Source organism: Mauremys mutica, chromosome 12, assembly GCF_020497125.1.
Source record: "Mauremys mutica isolate MM-2020 ecotype Southern chromosome 12, ASM2049712v1, whole genome shotgun sequence".
NCBI classification, from domain to species: domain Eukaryota; kingdom Metazoa; phylum Chordata; order Testudines; family Geoemydidae; genus Mauremys; species Mauremys mutica.
The window spans coordinates 65,844,101-65,864,862 of NC_059083.1; the positions used below are offsets into that span (position 1 = coordinate 65,844,101).

The following is a 20,762-nucleotide window of genomic DNA, read 5'->3' on the forward strand; positions in this document are numbered from 1 at the left end:
GAGTCAAGCATACTCTGCTCAGATGTAAGACTTGCTTGAAGTTATAACCCGGATGTCCAGTGGAGCCATCAGATTGGAAGGGGAGCTCCTGAAGATCCTATGGGCATGCTGAGAGAAACCTGAAATCAGCCTAGAATACTTCAGAGGATCTTGTCTTGAAGCAAAGGTCTAATCTGAGTTCCATTGCTGACTATTAGGACTCAATCTTAGCACCACTCATAACTTCACAGACAGTATTCATCAAAACTTAGAAGATCTACTTGGTTGTCTGAAGGTGATCTGTACTGACCGCCTCATAGTTAAAGTCTCTAGAGCGTATTGAGGCTTGGTTTATTAGCAAACCAAATAGATAGTATTAAATACCAGATCACTGAAAGAGGTGATGCTTCCACCGAAGTGCCAAAAGTAGAAGATGCTGAGAGAGAAAATATCCATCAGACTCCAGCACCACCAAATTTCTTGTTCCAGGCAACTCCAGATCCCCCTCTCCATGTGTGTGCAACATTTGTCAATTTGAGACCAAGTTGCATCAGTGTATTGTGTGTTATTGAATTGCTCCATGTAGCTTTGTGGCTGAGGTTGTCTTGAAAGGAACAATACCATCTTCAATGCCCAACACCAAATTTGTCCATAGCCAGAAATGCCAAAGGGCCAAGATTGATAGATACCTGTACCAGGCTCCCTCCCACATTTCTGTACTCTTGTATCCTGTTCTTGATGAGTTGGTGAAGAATAAACTTAACACGGCTCTCTCCTTATCCCAGCTCGTGGAGAAAAATGTATCTTACAAAATGAGTCACAGGCTAAGTCTTCTACTCCCAGTATTAAGAGCTTGATGGACATGGTGTCTCTTGGCAGAGGAAAACCTGCCAGACTCATGGCACTGCAACCAAACCTCTGAGATTTGTTACATCATACTGTTTGCTACTGCAAAGATGGTTTCCTGACTGGTTTGGCATCAGATTCAAGCCTGTTAATTGACATGACTTCAACATCACCTCTATTGATTTCATGGTAGACTCACTCAATTCCACTCTCTCCTCCTCTCTTGACTCCTTATGCCTTCTTCCACACAGCTCCATTCATACCACTAACCCCCCGTCCTGGCTCACACCTCCCATATGTTTCTTCCAAACCTGCTTCTGGACCCTGAAGCATCTGGGAGATCACATGGAATTCCTCCCTTACAGATTCCGTCCTTTCTTTTAGTACTGTCTTGCTCACAAAACAACAGTTCTTCACCTTTATTGAAGAATCCAGTGCCTAAAAGATTTGATGCCTATTTGCCACCTCCAACTCCTTCTGCAAACCACCTCCCTCTGCCCAGGCTGTCACCTACTACTTGGGGGTGAATATCAATGAGTTTCTACATCCTCATTCATGCTCTCTATCTTCTTGTCCCAGATGTCCCTAATGAGTTGGACAATTTTTGAAAAGTTTCTCTCTTTTTAGGCGGACCTATTCTGAGCTTTTGTCTGTTTGTACGTAGAGGATGATGTTGGTTGTTGGATTTTTTATGATATTTTATTCACTCGCACACACTTCATTCCTCCATCCATCCATGAAGCATCTGATTAAGTGTTTTGTGTATTTTTTATTTTGAAATCTCTCTCGAGCTCCTCAGGATAGTATCCTCAGGATAGTAATCACTGCTTCTTTAAATATATCACCTTGCAAGATTTGCACATAGCTATCTACTTGCCTTCTGATTTTTGCGTGATCTGCTTCTGAAGTGTAATTTCCCTCCAAACACTCCTACTTTTCAGCTTTATGTGTGTAATATTTTTACATCCTTTAGAAAGGATTGGGGGTTTTGTATTTATTTTTTAAAATTGTTTATCAGTGTTTTGTCTTATTTTTTAAATTGGTATGTATGAAAAGCTTTGGCTTTCTGTGCAAATCCAGTACTGTTTAAAAGGCCCTTTGGATTCAGGTAGTGGCAGTTTGGTGGCATGTGGGCACTGAGGTGTAGGGAAGTCTCATATGAAACTATTGGTATTTTGCATGGCTAAAAGGGATTTTGTACAAAGGGATTTCTGTTGTGTCTCATTTGGCATATGAGACTCAAGAAAGAATCCCAGGAGAGATTTTCAAAGAACTGGAAATAAGTAACTTTGCCTTACTGACCACCAGTGGCATGCTCTGCACTATACAACCACAAGAGCATATGGTCCTATTCCTAGAAGTTTACAATCTTATCAACTCTGAGAAAATATTAAATTCCATATTGGCTTCATTGTTTTATGGGGAGTCAAATATAAGAAATTGTACTAATGGATAGGAGACATGATGGTTGAAATTGGGAGGAGTGTACAAATACATTTTTAACAAGATTATTTGAGATGGACTGAGGGAAGGAAAGTTGGCTGTGACTGGATGATCCTGAAGTTTAGTAATGGGTTACAAATCTCTAGGTCATCAGTATAAGTCCAGCCTACCCTAAATTGGTAGTGACCAAAAGTCCTTAATGTTTATTGAATTAAGTGCCTTAAATGAAATGAGTCTATCCCAGTTCCATTTCTAGAGAATAAATATCCCATGTCACAAATGGCATACTTATTAGAAAATTTTGAAACCACAACCAAGGACCAAATTAACGTGGACACTGAACTACACTTCCCATTTGATTGTTCCAGTTCAGGGTTGAGGCACACTATTGAAGTTTGGGGAAGGTGGCATTGAGGTTATTCAGAACACATCTGTTGTGGAAATTGAAAATTTTGATTTCCATTGTAGTTAGTCTAGCACTTTCACCAGCACTGCAATCACTGTACATTTTTTTAAATGAGGGGGGAAAATGTGGCAGTACATATTTCTGCTTTTGGCAATATTTAGTGGTTACATCCATTACTCTCTCAGCCAACACTGTTACATGTCCAGTAGCTATTATTTGCATAGAAAACAATGGCACTTGGAAGAAAGAACACACAAGTCACTGGGAATTATCTCTACTTTAAAGAGTCAAAAAAAGAAGAAGAGATTGTTAACACATGTCCATGACCTAGGCATGAGAAATCTTTGAACCTGTTACTGTCATGCAAGCTGCAGTTGTTTGTGGAGTATGACTGATGTCCAGTAGAATGTAAAACATCTTGAGCTGAAAGACCTTGGGGATATCATTAGAAAATGTCAGCATCCCCTTCAGGATATTCAAACATCAAATCAAGTGTCACTTTGACTCATGATAAACAAACTTTTCCTTTGCACAAAGGACTGCTATTGAAAATTCATATTTACGGGGTGACTTAGAACATAAAGTTTCCTGAGAATTCCCACTGTTAGGTGCTTTATTTGTGTGTGTGCTGAGAGGATTGGTCCACTTTATGAATAAAGGATATTCCTTAATATCTAGCAGTCTTCTGAGTGATTGAGTAGAAAAATGTCAGTTGATGTTACCTAGCTTCTCACCTGTGGGAAAGCCTGGCTTTTAGCAAGTGAATGCATTGGCTGAAAAATATCCCACTCATTTAGCTATATTTATCTTTGCACACTACAAATTTAAGATTTTTTTTTTGCAGAATTTGGGGGTTTTATTTGGTACACAGAGTATTTAATTATACTTGCAGTAGAACACCAGATATCAAAGCCCTGTCTTACAACATCTAAGTCAGAATTTATGCTACATTGATGTTCAGCACCCCACTGTAATGACCGTAGATATTGGGCCAGTCTCAGTGAGAGTTATATGGCTAATACAGTACTTGCTATAGAGGATCTATTTTTCCTTTATCAGAATAACTGCTTATGTTGTCCATCAATTCTGTATTCTCCTTGCAGTTCCCCCTAGATATGCTCCTCTTTCAGCTATCTTTTGTGATGCTTGAGAGCAGCAAAAGACTTTTTACTGCTAAAAACTTGTCTCCTGTTTCTTGGGACTCAGCACTTTAATCACTTACCAGAGAGAGTACATACTTAGGAGATAAGTAGTTTTTAAATGTCTTTTTTTGTGTTGATATATATATGTGTGTGTGTCTATATATAGAGAGAGAGAGAGAGAGAGACACACACACACAGAATAGCAGAATTTAATTATGAATATTAGTAAGTCAGTGCTACACAAAAATTAAAACAAGGTTACAAGTCTTATCATCCAGTTGAAACTGGATTGGGGGAGAGGATTAATGCAAACATGCTTTCTGAACAGCTGAGTTGTGATTTGGAACTGAACCCAGACTAGTGATCACATGGCATTCTGCTAAAGAACCTGTAAAGTGAGCTCATCTGGTCTTTCCTTGGTTCTAGCTTTCCAAAGTGCATGTCACAAGTGGGTTCTGTTTCTCTGACAGTGTAGCAAATAAACTGCAGGGAGAAAGATTTCTGAAATTTGCTGTCACAGTACTCTTTCTATTGTTTAATGTTCTGGTGCCAAGAGAGGAGAGAATAGAATGAGTTGTGAAAGCAGTTATATGGCAGTGTTCTGATTCATGGGGTTGCAGATGCCTGCAAGACCATGGAATTTGTTTTTACGATGTTCATACTAGATTTTAAACTTTAACATAAGCACCAATTCCTGATTACTCTGGATGGGAAATGAGAATGGTCATGCATCTGTACATTTGTAATGTGCAAAAAGTAAAGAAGAACAGTACCTTAATCCTGTTTCTCTTTTTCTTCTTTCTTCCACCCCATACTTTCCATTCCCTATTACTCATGCCTTTTTTTTAATATTTTGATTTTTTTTATTCATCCGTGCCCTTTTATATTCCCATGGGAAACTGTTTGGTGCTCTGTCTGCTTGTGGACACGGCACACAGCTCACCCTTTCTTTCTCCAATCAGGATGGCGGCCTAGTGGAAGAGCCCACTACTTCACCATTTTTGCCTTCACCAAGCCTGAAGCTCCCCCTTTCAAACAGTGCACTCCCTAATCAGACCCTGGGCGGGATTGCCTCAGGGCTGGGCATGCAAAACTTGAATTCTTCTAGACAGGTAAGGCTGTTTGGAGAGATCACAATTTGAATTTCAGCTCTCTTGAACTCACTACTAGAGGAATTTCTCATCCCTTTTTCAGTTTAAACCAACATTTCCAAATATGAATAAATTTTGTTCATATGAAATGTCATTGTAAACATTTTACTTTAAAAGCCACAGTTTAACTGTAGTTGCCGTAACCTGAAACTTGTATTCATCCACTGAGAGGAGAATGCAGCACTACAGATTTATAATACTGGACGTTGTATTTTAAAATACAAGGAACTTAAAATATATAGGGTATATTTGACTAAACCATAAATGACTGATGTAATGTTTCTATATTTTTAAGGCATTGCTGATTGCCAGAATATTTGTTTAAAAAAGAAACTTTCTTCTAATTAGCCTTCACTGGCTTGATTATTCATTGATGATACAGCCTTGTGATGGGGGTGGGGTTATATCAAGTTTTTCTACCATAATTGTTGAGATCAGACTTCGCTTTTGCATGTGGGAGGAAAGATCTTGCATATCTCTTCAGTGAGCATGTCTAGCAGGCTAAATGGTGGGAATCATGTCTCATCTGCCTGGTTGGAAGAGGATTTGAGGGACTCAAAATAAGAGGGAAAAGGAAAGTAAGTGGAGTGAACATTTATAACAATGAATGTTTGTGAGGTCATAAATTATGGCTGATCATGAAAAGAGAGAAGAATACAGAAAAATGCTGTAGCATTCTGTTGTGGCATTGACTATAAAAAGGTAGCTTGAGCATGGTGGAGTATGCTTAACCACTTTTCTTTTTTTCTGACAGCAGTAGCTCTCCAGCACATCTTTGGGAACAGTGACTGCACTAATAGCACATACGTTACCAGCAGCTTTGTAAAACAGAAGTGTATTGGGACTGTATGGAAACTACTTAGATAAATCAATCATGTGTGGTGATAGGATTTTAATGATTTCATTCTTTGCCCCGTCACATGGACACAGAAATGTGTTTGGCAGATGATTTTATTACTCGTTCCTTGGATGACATCCTAGAGTCATACAGACTTATTTTGGAAAATATTCAACCTTCTGGTGCCACTCAAACAACTGTACAAAACTTTAGCAGGCTTGGAATGTCAATCTTGGACATATAAGTATTACTTATGTGCCAGATTCTAAATCAGATCTTCAGTAAAACTTTCCACAAAATAGATATAAGCCTGTATGTGATCATTTCATTGTCTATGCTTATCATGATCTTTGAGAGTAAAAGGCAGCACAAGCATGTCACTGTCATGGAGTGTGTAGAATGTTGCATCCAAATGAGATCATCTTTCTTGTCATATTGTAGATACCGAGTGGCAATCTGGGTATGTTTGGCAATAGCGGAGCAGCACAAGCCAGGACCATGCAACAGCCGCAGCAACCGCCAGTGCAACCTCTTAACTCATCCCAGCCTAGTCTTCGTGCTCAAGTGCCTCAGTTTCTATCCCCTCAGGTTAGACTGAATTGCACAGCACAGAAAACTGTCAAATCTTAGTTTCATAGCGACTGTATACTGAGTAAGAACATTTTTAATATGAAAAAACTCTAAATAATGAAGTAACCATGACAAGATGATTTGGACCAGCATTGATAACAGAAAAGCCATTAAAGCTCTTTATTTTCTTTGTTTCTGCATCCATCAGAAAAACAGATTTGGTTGTGGTTATTGTTGTGTATATAGTTACCCTCTTCTAAAGGTTTATATTTGAGATAGTGCTCCTAAAACTGGTGAAAACTCATCTAATTGCAAATTTATTTTGTTGATGATGTGAGGCTCTTACTGGCTATTTACATAGTGGGCAATTTTAACAGCAAACATACCGTGCTTAAATCTGATATGCTGTATTCTCTGTTTCCCAGGTTCAAGCACAGCTTTTGCAGTTTGCAGCAAAAAACATTGGTCTCAACCCTGCACTATTAACCTCGCCAATTAATCCTCAGCATATGACGATGTTGAACCAGCTCTATCAGCTGCAGCTGGTGAGTTAAAAGGCACAGCAAACGAGGTGTAAATCAGACTTGAAGACATTTCTTCAGATTTGCACATCACATTTAAAATAAGAGAAGTACCAGCTTAGTTTTAAAAATGAAAAGGACAGTGCTACTGGGTTTTTTTAAAGATAGTTATTCCTTTGATGGTTACATATTCTTCAAGAAATAAAATCATGTTTTGTTTTTCCTAATGCTCCTTAATTGTTACAGTGACTAATGTTCTGTATTGTCATTTAATACTGAGGACACTTGTCCTTTTCACACTAGTAGCTGTAATTAGCAAGTCAGTTGTCTCCATTTTTGATGTGTGTAGTGTATAGCATGCTCTCAAATAGCACTAGTAATATGTGGCTTAGTGATGTCTTATTTACAAATATTGTTTGGGGGCTATAGATTTTTCTGTAGCCATGGAGTTTTATTTGTTAGTTGTGAGGAGTAAAACTGCTGATTTATTTTTAAAAATTACTTATTAACACTTCACTTTTACTCACTGACTGAAATCCTCCCTGGTTAGAGTCTTTGCTACTACTGTTAGTCTCTGATTGCCTTTCTCAATTTTAAGAAGGAAAATTAGATTCACTCTCTTTAATAACTGAGCATTATAGTGCTTGAAAAAACAGCTCTGAAAATCAAAACTTCATGACTAAATTCTTATACTTACACTGATTATTATTTTATTCCTCAACTTGTCCCACTGAAATCAATGAAACAACTTTTGGAGTAAAGTACTACTTGATGTAAGGATGTCAGAACCTGGTCTTGTATGCAGTTACCGCCCATGTCTTAAATACGACACTCCTGTTAATATACCCAAGAATGACATTAGACCTTTTTTTTGCAACTGCATCATGTTGGCTCATTTTGAAGTTGTGATCCACTATAACCCCCCCCTCCCCCAGACCCTTTTCTGCAGAATTACTGCCAGGCCAGTTATTCCCCGTTTTGTAGTTGTGCCTTAGGAAGGAAAAATCAAAGTGTAGTACTTTGTACTTGTCTTTATTGAATTCCACCTTGTTGATTTCATATTTAGTCTCTAATTTGTCACGGTCATTTTGAATTCTAATCCTGTTCTTCAAAATGCTTGCAATCCCTCCCATCTTGGTGACATCCTCAAATTTAATAAGCAGACTCTGCATTAATGAGAATATTGAATAGTACTAGACCGAGGACAGAGCCCTGCAGGATCCCACTAGATACATCTTCTGAATTTGACAACAAACCATTGATAACTGCTCTTTGAGTATGGTCTTTCAGCCAGTTCTGCACCCATCTTACAGTAATTTCATTTAGACCACATTTCCCTTATGAGACTGTCATGTGGGACTGTGTCAAAAGCCTTACTAAAATCAAAGTATCATGGTTACAGCTCCCACCCCCATCCACTAGGCTAGTAACCCTATCAAAGAAGGGAATTATGTTGATTTGGCATGATTTGTTCTTGACAAATCTGTGTTGGGTATTACTTATCTCTCTGTTATCTTCTAGCTGCTTACAAATTGATTATTTAATAATTTGTTCCAGTATCTTTCCAGGTATCGAAGTTAGGTCTATAGTTCCCCAGTAGTCTTTGTTCCCCTTTTTAAAGATAGGTCCTACTTTTGCCATTCTCCAATCATAGAATCATAGAAGATTAGGATTGGAAGAGACCTCAGGAGGTTATCTAGTCCAACCCCCTGCTCAAAGCAGGACCAACACCAACTAAATCATCCCAGCCAGGGCTTTGAAGGCTGCTATCAAATCCCCCCTCATTTTTCTCTTCTCGCTCACTCTTCTGCAGACTAAATAAGCCCAGTTCTGTCAGCCTCTCCTCTGTGCCCCACCCCCTGATCATTTTCGTTGCCCTCCGCTGGACTGTCTCCAATTTATCTACATCCTTTCTGTAGTGGGAGGCCCAAAACTGGATGCAGTACTCCAGATGTGGCCTCGCCAGTGCTGAATAGAGGGGAATAATCACTTCCCTCGATCTGCTAGCAGTGCTCCTACTGATGCAGCCCAATATGCTGTTAGCCTTCTTGGCAACAAGGGCACACTGCTGACTCAAAACCATCTTCTCATCCACTGTAATCCCCAGGTCCTTTTCTGCGGAACTGCTGCTTAGTCATGTGAGACCTCACTTGTCCTCCATGAGTTCTCATAGATGATCTACCACGTCTATCTCGTGGTTCTGAGATTGTTTCGCTGGGTCCTTAAGTACTCTTAGAACAATTTCATCAGGCCCTGCCTACTTGAGTGCATCTAACTAATCTACATAGTTTTTATCCTATTCTTTCCATATTTTGGATTGTATTCCTTCCCCTTGCTAATATTAATTGTATTAAGTATCTTGTAGTAATTTATCTTTTTAATTAAGACTTTAATAAAATAGGCATTAAACACCTCACCCTTCTTGATGTCATCCATTATTAGCTCTCCTTCTCTGCTAAGTACAGGACCAACACCTTATATTTTGTAACTTACAAACACACCTCAAACAAATATGTTAGTTTTTTAATGTATGATTTTTTACCATCCTTGTTTCCTACATGCAGGCGTACCAACGTTTACAAATCCAGCAGCAGATGTTACAGGCTCAGCGTAATGTTTCCGGACCTATGAGACAACAGGAGCAGCAAGTAAGTTTAACCTGCCAACTTGATTTCAACATTAGATTCTGGTTTCAGCTGCCTATAAAGATTCTAATTAATTACTCCAAATCAGTTAGAGTAGCATTAAGTAAACCAAACTATATTGCATGGATTAATATTGAAAGAAAAGAATACCAGTGGTACTGAATGCAATTCTACTTTCCTCACTATTGAAAGAATGCTGTTGAACTCTTAATTCAGTTAATTCTTTGTTTCAAAGGGCTCGATGTTGTGTTGATTCAATTTAGAAAGTGGGGCAACATGGCTTGTGTACCTTTGTGCTGTCTAGCTTTTGTTGATTTTTTTTATGTCTTTTGTTGCCAGGTTGCACGTACAATCAATAACATGCAGCAGCAGATCCAGCAGCACCAGCGCCAGCTGGCCCAAGCCCTGCTTATGAAGCAGCAGCCTCCCCCTCCACATCTATCTTTGCACCCCTCTGCAGGCAAATCAGCCATGGATAGCTTTTCACCCCATCCCCAGGCTCCCGGCCTACCTGACCTGCAGACCAAAGAGCAACAGTCTTCACCGAACACCTTTGCTCCTTACCCTCTTGGTAAGTGTTCTTTCATTTAAGCTACCACTTACATAAGATTGGAGATGATGTTTATATGTTTAATTATTTCAACTTCTGAGCACCTATCCTTTGCTCTAGGTCAGTGGTTTTCAACTTTTTTGCATGTGTGGAAGCCTAAAAAATTTTGAATGGAGGTGTGGACCGCTTTGGAAATCTTAGACATTGGCTGCAGACACCACACCACACCCCCCTGGGATCCATGGACCACAGGTTGAAAACCACTGCTCTAGGTGCATTACAGTACTAAAAATATAAAATACAAGAGAAAATCTACAAAGAGCATGTTAATGAAATGCATGTTGAGTTGCTATACTAAATTACAATAATGTATCCCCATCACTGTAGTAGCCCTACACCTAGTCATCATAATAGCCTACCTCAACTCACTCCACCAAAAGCCTGAGAGAAATTATGAACTTAGCAGCGTACTTAGAAAACTAATTCTTGATTCTGGTGCACTGAAGGGAGGGAAAAAGTTCCAGAGGCAAGGATCTCGTACAGAAAATGCCCTACCAGCACTGCTACCGCCCTCCTCTTTAAACTGGATTACAGTGCATTAGATGTCAATGTGTTTATTTTTGTCAGCAGAATGTAGTCTGACTGTGAACTAGTTCCAGTCTAAATGGACTATGTTTTTTAATAAAACCTGCACCAAGAGGATATTAAGGATGGTTTTGTGTGCAAGGCAATTGACTGGGATTCAGGAGATCTGTACTGGATTTCTGTCTATGCCAGACTTCCTGTGTGACATAGGGCAAATAGGGAAATTTATCTGTACCTTTGTCTAATCTTTGTAAAGTGGGGTTGATAATACTTACTTATCTTACAGGTTAGCTGAAAGGGTATATTAATGTATGCTAGATATTAGAATGATGAGCACCCCAAGGTCAAAAAGGTGCTTATAAATATATGAAGGGCCTAAACCTGAAAGGTGCTCAGCACCCTCTGATCTGTTAACTTGCAGAATCATTTCCTGAAAATCCAGAGATTCCCATCTTGGAAAGATAAAAAAGATCTTCCCTAGAATACTGTCTATGTATTGATTATAAAAATGTATCATTTAGTCTTTATTATAATTTTAAAATGCATTAAATGTGACTTTAAGTAGAAGAGCACCAACTTAACGAATAACACATAAGTATTATGCAATTGGTGGCTGAGGTGTTAATAATTTTAAAAAACATTGGTAGCCCAAAAAATGAATTTCCGACAAGGGTTTGTTGGAAAGTTGTCAGGAATGATCTGTCTCAGTGATGGGACATTGCAAATTCCGTGCTTGTGTTAATTTTGAATTCTAATGCAAAATGCCTTTTCTGAGACAACTAGGAAGAATTAAAGTGGAAATGCCGATGGCATTAAAATACATCCCTACAGTGGGTTCTTTTTCTCATTGTCAAATGGTTTAATTTTATCTGAAGTTAGTGAGAGTTTTAGCAGAAACTATGTAGTGATATTTTTTTAGAAGAGTAGAATTTATTGAGCAGCAGGCTGAGACCAGCGTGTGGTAAATTGACATACAGTATATACAGAACTATTTCTATCTGAAATCTAAAGTTCAGTAACTCATTTGTGTGGATCATTAAGCACCAAGAATTAATGTTGGAGATTGGGGGAGTAATAAATGTTAGAAATATGTAACAACCTATCTGCTTCCCCTTAGCTGGACTGAATCCGAACATGAATGTAAACAGCATGGACATTACTGGTGGTTTGTCAGTGAAGGATACTTCTCAGTCTCAGTCTCGCCTTCCTCAGTGGACACACCCCAACTCAATGGATAATCTATCTAGTGCTGCTTCTTCACTTGACCAGAATTCTAGCAAGCACGGTATGTCACATCTATGTTTGTCAATTAGTACTCTTAGGACATGATGGTCAGATTGGCAAAGCAACCTAATTTCCAGGCATTCTCTGTTATAAGAGCTGGTACAAAATACCCTTTAAGATTATAAACTATTAAGTTAATACTGTTAAAGAGCTTCTTACAGTAGCTTCTTACATTTGTGCTTGTTTTTGACAGAGATCTTCTCTGAATTGCTGTTAGCTAACTTATAGTTTGATATGTTACTGATGTTTTCATCAGACTGAGTTCCTGGAAATGCCAAGAAAGACTATCTTGAGCTGTGTTAAATTTTGCGTGATTGTTTTCTTACTGTATGTATATTTTAATTATATTACTTAATTTTAAAATTCAGAAAGTTTTAAGGACAAGAAAAATTACCAAATATAATAGGGATGAAAGGAGCAGCCAAAGAATGAGTCCTGCCCCCTAAACAAGTTATTTTTTTCCCTTCTATCATTTCAGGTGCTATTCCTGGAGGTCTAAGTATTGGTCCTCCAGGAAAGTCCTCCATTGATGACTCTTATGGACGGTACGATCTGATCCAAAACAGCGATTCACCAGCCAGTCCACCTGTAGCTGTTCCTCACAGCTGGTCACGTGCCAAAACTGATAGTGATAAAATCTCCAATGGTTCCAGTATTAACTGGCCGCCAGGTAACGAAACACAAAAACATTACCTTAAAAATACTGATGTCACTGAATCTTAGTGCAATTTTATTTACTGAATCAGTGTCTTTCCTTGTGTGGGAGCTTAGAGCAAAAGATAATAATTTCATAGACTCTTGCTTCTGCTATTTTAAAATAGAATTTCATCCTGGAGTGCCGTGGAAAGGACTGCAGAATATTGACCCTGAGAATGACCCAGATGTCACTCCTGGAAGTGTTCCGACTGGGCCTACCATTAATACCACCATACAAGATGTTAATCGCTATCTTCTCAAGAGTGGAGGTAGAGCAAAAGTCACATAAACACTTTGCACCTCTGTATTCACTTCGTTTCCCTTCCTTCCAAACATTTTAACTAACTGTCTTATTCCTAAAAAACAATGAGGAGTCCGGTGGCACCTTAAAGACTTACAGATTTATTTGGGCATAAGCTTTCATGGTAAAAAAAAAAAAAAGCCCCACTTCTTCAGATGCATGGAATGAAAATTACAGATACAAGCATAAATATACTGGCACGTGAAGGTACCTTTTGTAAGCTAACTCCCTTCTCTTCATGTGCCAGTATATTTATGCTTATATCTGTCATTTTAACTCCATGCACCTGAAGAAGTGGTTTTTTTACCCACAAAAACTTATGCCCAAATAAATCTGTTAGTCTTTAAGGTGCCATCGGACTTCTAGTTGTTTTTGTGGATACAGACTAACACGGCTACCCCCTGATACTTGTCTTACTCCTGTGTTGTGTATATAGTATATTTTTGTTCAGTAGAGAATTGTCTGTACTACCGATGTGCAGATGAAAGATGGATCTGATCGTGTTCATGCTTTGCTGCTGCTGCTGCTACTGCTGAATTTCCACCATAAGTCTAGACATTTTTGGCCCACTAAGTCAGAATTTGGAAATTCCTGGTTTCTTACTGGAAATTTACCACTTTTCATACTGATGAAAACTCAGGCTTAAATATAAATCTGCATGTTTTCCAGGAGATTTCTTACTATATTTAAATACTAAAGCTATTTGGTTTTGCTCTCCACACAGTGCAGCCTTTTCTCCTACTTGATACAGCAGTGAAGTCATAATGCCAAAATCAGGACATCACAATTCTTTCCATGGCAATAAACTGACATAATGAAAACATGATTTGTGACTTCACTACAGGATCAAGCAGAAAGAGAAGATGTATCCCTAAAATCAGCCAAGAGAGCATTGGAAAAAACTTCTTGTATATAAATAGTCTCTTCACCTTCCTTCATCTCCCTCCCCATAAGTTTTACACCAGAATGAAGAGGGATCCTCCCTAAAATATTGAATCATTGGACTTTAGTACGTATCAACAGGGGTCCATAGCTTTGGAAAATGGACCAAACTAAAGGTAACTTAGTTGTTTTGTGGTCATGCTGTGACCTAATATGTAAATTGTCTGAAGAAAGCAGTCTAGTAGAACACTATAATGTGCAGAGCAGAATTATAACCAAGCTGTCAGTAGGACCTGTAAGGACTTTAAAATGTAGATTGAGCTATCATAGTCACCTGTGGGTGTTTGCCTGGATTGTGAATCATAATTATCATTGAAGCAAGTTTCCTATTCTGAGCAGTGGAACTTGAAGCTATGTCAGGTAAGAGGCTGTGGAACTTCAAGGGAGTGAGAGGTGACAGGAGGGTGGGGGTGGGTATTGCATTAAGTAATGTTGAATTATGTCATTATCAGCTGGAAAGCTGTCAGAAAGTAGTCTTTGTTCAAGCTAAAACTTCAGTTATTTGTGTGCATGAATAATACTGAATTAACTCTTTAATGACTTCAGGTGTTTTTAAGGGAGGGGAATTTAAAAAATTTTAAATTATTTTTACACTGCTAATCAGGTAGGCTTAAAGAAGTTATTTAGCTATAGTTGAGAGTCCTATGCATCCAGTATTTTATTTGTGTTGTGCCAACATTAGAGTGACACTGAAGATGATGTTGTCTACTTTCTACATTTATATATAATAATTCATGGCTCTGCATCATGCCGGTCTCATCTGTGTAGTTAGAAAATGTATTCTAACCCTTTACATAAATAGTGTATGAATAAATAATTGTACTATTTCTTTGGGTGCTGGTCCCTATGTGTATTCCACACATGGGTACACATACATGTCATGCACCCAAGTCCAGACATTCTTCAGAGCAGTGTACACTGACTCATACGTGCACAGTGGTTTCTCTTGTGCGCCTGACTGAGAGTATAAGGAGCAATGCGGATCAGTGCCTTTCCAGTTCCTTCTTACTGTCTCGTGGCCTGAGTTGGAATCATGTCCTCCTTCAGTGCATAATCTGTAAAGTAATCTTGTTGTGAATAGTTTTTATATCTAGTTTATTAGTTTTAGTTAGCATATATTTATAGTAGGTGTAGGATAAGTTCCCCACCACCCCAGCCCCCATTCGGGGGACAATCCTTCCCGGTCCTGGGACTATGCCCAGAGTCCCGCGATTCAAGAGATGCGTCTCCTGCCCTTGTTCCTTCTCCATTAGTGACAAGCATCAGTGGTGCCGGTACCACCTGGGTGAAGCACATATATCAGCAAAGTGCAATATCTGCTCATCTTTTCCATCCAGAACTAGAGGCATGAAAGTTCTGTCTTAGGAAGTTTCTGATGGAAGAGGATGAGGCCCCACTTTCTCTCTCTCTCCACTCCCCCCCCCCCCCCGGTACATCGGCCTCAACTGACTAGCAGCACCCCTCCAAGCACGAAGTTTGGAGCAGAGCCTTTACCACCGAAGCCCAAAGACTACTCCTACTGGGCTCCCCATGAGAGTAAGGGACAGATCCCCTCAGAGGACTGTTCATAAGAAACCCATTTCCTCCCTGAGTTGATCTAGGTCGGGCAAGACATCACAAATGGAACCCACGGAACTGGCTCTGACAAAGACTCCCAGGTTGGAGGGAAAAGCACAAAAGAGGGTCCCAGCAATGACAGTAGGACCAAAGCAGAAAGACAGATACACACCAGTCCCTTCTACGAGTGGGGTCTAGGCCCCTCATTGGTACCACCTCGTTTATCCAAAGACTGACCAGTGGCAACAGATGAGCCACATCCTTCAGGTGTCCCAGCTGAAACTCCCCGAACTCCGGGCCATACGGAGACCTTCATAATCCCAGAGGATATATTACTCCCTTACCTGCAGTTCCCACTCCTCTTGGACCCTGCACCCCTGAGGAATGTCCTTACCCTGGAGGAGGAATCGTTCTCGATGTCTCAGGCATAGTTACATCCCCCGGGCAAGAGTGCCCGCTACCAATGGTCCCACCAGCGCTGATGGGATCGTCATCGGAATCAGAAGAAGAGTCAGAGGAGATGGAGGCATCAGTATCTCCAAAAAGGCACAGGAGTCCCGACAGGCACTCAATATGTTATACCTACCACCCAGACGATAACATCACTCCTTTCTTGTCTTCTCCACCAGATGACCACCAGCAATACCAGGAGCTATTGCAAAGGGTCGCTAAAAATCCACATATCCCTTTGGAAGAGGTCCAGGACCCTCAATGCTGACTCTTGGACATTTTACAACCATAAGGACTGGCCAGAGTAGCCCTTCCAATCAACGAAGCCCTATGAGGGATGGTGTCCCTAACCTCTGTTTGCTAGAAGCTGGGAATGGGCAACAGGATGGATCACTTAATGATTACCTGTTCTGTTCATTCCCTCTGAAGCACCTGGCATTGGCCACTGTCGGAAGACAGGATACTAGACTAGATGGACCTTTGGTCTGACCCAGTATGGCCGTTCTTATGTTCTTATATTAGATCCAGCCAAAGCAGTTTGGTACACACGTGCATCTTGTGCCTCTATGCCAAAAACAGCCAAAAGATGCTACTTTGTTCCTGCCAAGGGAGCCTACTTTCTATTTTTCCATCCTGCTCCTAATTTACTGGTGGTATGGGCGGCCACTGAAAGACTTAGGTTGCATTACCAGACATCCACATTGGTAGAGAAGGGCCCAAAGAGACTGGACCTCCTAGGTAGAAAGATCTTCTCTGAAGGTCTGCAATTTCATTTAGCTAATTACGAAGCTTTATTAACAAAACACAATTTCAACACCTACATCAGACTTATGGACTCCCAGTGGAAGACCAGGCCCAATTCCAAGCTTTTCTGTTCGAAGGAAAACTAGTGACAAAGTTGACTCTCAAGCTGCAGTACATGCCGGAGATACTGCATCCAGAAGTTTGGCCTCACAGGGCTGGTCATGCAAAGGGACTCCAATTGTCGGGCTTTCCTAGAGAGGTCAAAATCACTATCCTTAGACTTCCCTTTCGACAGGTCCCACCTGTTTAACTAGACGTCCATTCTGTGATCTCTGGGGATTTACACTTCAGCCCCCAGGAGAAGAAACTAGAGACAGCCCTTCAGGCCACAACCACCCCCTGCAGATGCTCCATATTATCAGTGTCCACCTGAGCCTCTGGCAGCTCCTACTTCCACAGCCTTTGCTTATTCCCAACCTCAGACCAAAGGCCATTTTTTTACATCCAGGTTGAGACTTGCTCACCACTGTTCATGCCACTTACACCTTCCCCTGTCAAGTTTGGAGGTCATCTTATCCTCTTCACCCACACCTGGAACAAGATCACCATGGACGTTTGGGTCCTGGAGATTATATATCAGGGATACTCTGTAGAGTTTCTTTCTTTCTCCCCTCACAATCCACCTCCCCAATTCCCCTGCAGGGACCACTCTCATCAGAATCCCTTTTAAACCAGGGAGCAGTAGAATGTGTCCCACCTCAGTACCATGGAAGAGGGTTCTTACTCCCCATATTTCCTAATCCCCAAAAAAGACAGAGGATGGAGACCCATCATGGACCTTTGATGACTCAATGTCTTTATTCTGAAACTGAAATTCAAGATGATTACGCTGGCATTGATAATCCGCTCCCTTCGGGGGAGACATGGTTCACGGCTCTCCACATGAAGGATATATATTTCCACGTTGATATTCACGCATCTCACAGGAAATTCCTATGCTTCATAATCACCCAAGATCACTACCAGTTTCGTGTCCTCCTTTTGGGGCTTGCTGCAGCACCCAGGATATTCACAAAAGCGTTTACTATAGTAGCAGCCCAGATGCGACACTAGGGCTCTACACAGTGTTTCCATACCTAGATGACTGACTCCTGGTGGGCCAGTTTCATCAGGAAATCATGTCAGCCATGGAATTTATTCAACATGCTACCTTAGAGGTTCTTACTACCTTAGAGGTTTAGAGGTTTGTATAAACAAAGAAAAGTCCATTTTATGATCTGCAAGGACAATAAACTTTATAGGATCCCAGCTGGACTGAGTTTCTGCAAAAGCATTTCTCCCGCAGACAGATTCCACACAATGAGCAACTTGATCTCTGACATTACATGCAGACCATGAACTACTATGCAACACTGCCTTTCTCTGTTAGGCCACATGGTCACATGCACCTACGTGACACCATTCACTAGACTCCGCTTGTGGGGACTACAAGCATGGCTTCATTCAACCTACTGACCAAGCAGAGATCACATCGACTCCATATGCCAGTGCTTTTACTGACATGATGTAGCATTATTTCTGAAATGCCTAGAACAGTGCCCTAAAGAAATTAAAGGAGAAAGATGAGAGAGGGTAAGTGATGCCCAGCAGCAACACAGTGGTGTAGTTCTGAATTATCCAGAGGGGTTTCTTCTTGGATCTCCTCAGCTTCTAGTTTCATCACCAGTGTTTCAACAAAAAGAGCAAGAGCTACTTCCAGAATGCCCCTTCATTTACCTGTGCACAAGTATTGGATGATGATAACTTGTGGTGTATGTGTTCAACTTTATATCTAAACGGCTTTCCAAACACCCCCTCCCCAAGTCCCTGCCGGCCATAGTTTGACCTCCTTCATATAAACCTGAAGTTCATTGAAATTCTACTAAATTTAGAATGTCAATCATTTATGCATTGGAAAAGTAAGAATACAAAAACCGATGCTATGAAAAGTGCTTCAGTTGTGGGTTACTATGAAACAATCTTTGAATTAGGGTGTAATAAAATATTGTTTGTGTGCATCATCGAAATTGTTGCAGTATCACAAGGTTTAAAGTAGTTAGCCTGCAAGGTAGTAGTGATGGTTGGTTATTTTTGAAATCTACGTGTATCTGCAGTGTAGCCCCTGGAATCACCATTAAAGTTGCCCTCCCCAATCTGAAATGGCACCCCTCTCTGGGCTACCAGCTTCCTTGCACCCTCCTTCACTCTAAGCACTGCCTGCTAGTCACCCATGTGTGGAATACACATAGGGACCAGTACTTGAAGAAGTAGTGGAGATTACTTACTGTAACTGGAGGTTCTTAGAGATGGGTGGTCTCTATCTGTATTCCACCACCTGCCCTCCTTCACTTATGCTTTGGATCCTGTTGGATTGCGGTAAGAGGGAACTGGAGAGTCATCGACCCATACTGCCCATTATACCCTTGGTCAGGAGCACAAGGGAAACTACTGTGCATGTTCAGGTCGATGGATGCTGCTTTGAAGAATTTCTGGACTGGGGCACATGGCGCACATGCATACTTACATGTGGAATTACAGATAGGGCCACACATCTCGAAGAATCTCCAGTTACAGTAAGTAATTGCCTCTTTTTTAAATGGATTGTCAATATGCATTATTGTTCTAGGGGCATACATGCTCCTTTGAGACAAAACCCTATGGAAAGCAGTGATTCTGGGGCTCACTAACATGCTATCTTCCTTCATCAGCTTTTTCCTTTAATTTGTGTAAAGAATTAGCATTGTAATGTTAGCTTAGCAGTTTAGATAGCTTTTGTCATTGCATAGTACTGAGGTGTCTGGTCTCATGCCCAGTTCTGAGCACATTTGTCGGCACCTGTTCCTTCAACCTTGGTCAGATCCCTTGGAGTTTGAGATTATATTATGGCATGCCCTAGTGTAAGAGATGGACTTAAAAGCTGTGCATCTTGTGGTACAAAGACGACACTGACAGACCGGCATTTCTGATGCCTAAAGTACCTCAGTGAAGGTCACTCACAGGGTCAGAGCATGGCTTGTAGTCCTTTTATCCTTCATGCCCATAAGCAGACAGATTCCAAGCTTTATTCCCTGTTCTTGGAAAAGCATTGCTGGATGATCTGCTCTGAGTTAAAAAGCCTAGCCCTTTGGAATCATTTGGATATTTTTGGCACCAAATAGATTTCTGAATCATGGCTCCTAGAAATCCTCAGGTTCAAATAAACTCGAAGAAGGGCAATGTGTTGTCTTGGCCTTAACTTCTTACTCCTTGATATAAGAAGGAAGATAAAAATGAAAAGTCATGACTTAAATATAAGAATTTGTCACGGAAGTCACGGATTCCATAATTTTTCAGAAACCTCTGTGACATTTTCCATTCAGCTTCAGCCCTGTTTGTGGGGCGGCAGAGGCAGCGCGATCCTTAGCCACTGCTGGCAGTGGGTACTGGAACACCCCCACACACACCCAGCAGTGGGGTTTAGTCTCTCATCCCCGCCATGGGTCTTGGGCTTCAGTCATTCCCACATCACACCCCTCCCCCACCATTATTTTTAGTAAAAGTCTCAGGTCATGGCCTTCCATGCATTTTTGTTTATTGTCCGCAACCTAAAAATACTAAAAATAACCGTGACAAAATCTTGACCTTGGTCATGACTATTCCTCTGGGTATTTTGGAATCCCCAAGGAAGGGTCTGTTTTGAAAGTAGGTTAGCACCAGCAGAGGCCTTTGCAGTGAGGCTTCTTGGCACTGACAGATTCCTCTGTGTTGGTGTGTCTGGTGCCCAGCAAGGTTGGACGAGTGAAGTATAAACAATTTTTTCAACTTTTGTTGTCTTCTTGTCAACCTTCTCAATACCAGTTTAACACTCAATCCCTGTTGCTGTAGTGGAGGTGAGGAATTAGATGTCACTCACAATTGTCCTGTCCATTTTTTCCCCACCTTCTTTGAAATGTCAGTCTCCCGTTACCATTAGGCAGTTTGAGGTATCCTAGAAATTGAGGCCTCTGGCCCAGGGATTTTTGGTGTCCATTCTGCTACCATCAGGAAGGGAGTTTGAGACCCAACCAACTGTTGCAAGGTCAAAGGTCAAGGTC

At 40.7% G+C, this 20,762-nt stretch overlaps 1 protein-coding gene across 11 annotated transcripts in view; it reads left to right on the forward strand.

Annotated features, from left to right (window-relative positions):
• Positions 1 to 20,762, forward strand: part of TNRC6C (trinucleotide repeat containing adaptor 6C) — a 310,753-nt gene that overhangs the window by 162,783 nt on the left and 127,208 nt on the right. For 10 of the 11 annotated variants that reach the window (XM_044983142.1, XM_044983146.1, XM_044983143.1 and 7 more), the window contains 8 exons: positions 4,779 to 4,928; positions 6,247 to 6,393; positions 6,801 to 6,920; positions 9,461 to 9,544; positions 9,881 to 10,112; positions 11,794 to 11,961; positions 12,439 to 12,630; positions 12,782 to 12,925. In XM_044983142.1, the coding sequence (XP_044839077.1) occupies positions 4,779 to 4,928; positions 6,247 to 6,393; positions 6,801 to 6,920; positions 9,461 to 9,544; positions 9,881 to 10,112; positions 11,794 to 11,961; positions 12,439 to 12,630; positions 12,782 to 12,925 (1,237 nt within the window). The remainder of the gene's footprint in view (positions 1 to 4,778; positions 4,929 to 6,246; positions 6,394 to 6,800; positions 6,921 to 9,460; positions 9,545 to 9,880; positions 10,113 to 11,793; positions 11,962 to 12,438; positions 12,631 to 12,781; positions 12,926 to 20,762) is intronic. The other variant, XM_044983145.1, reaches the window with a different exon arrangement.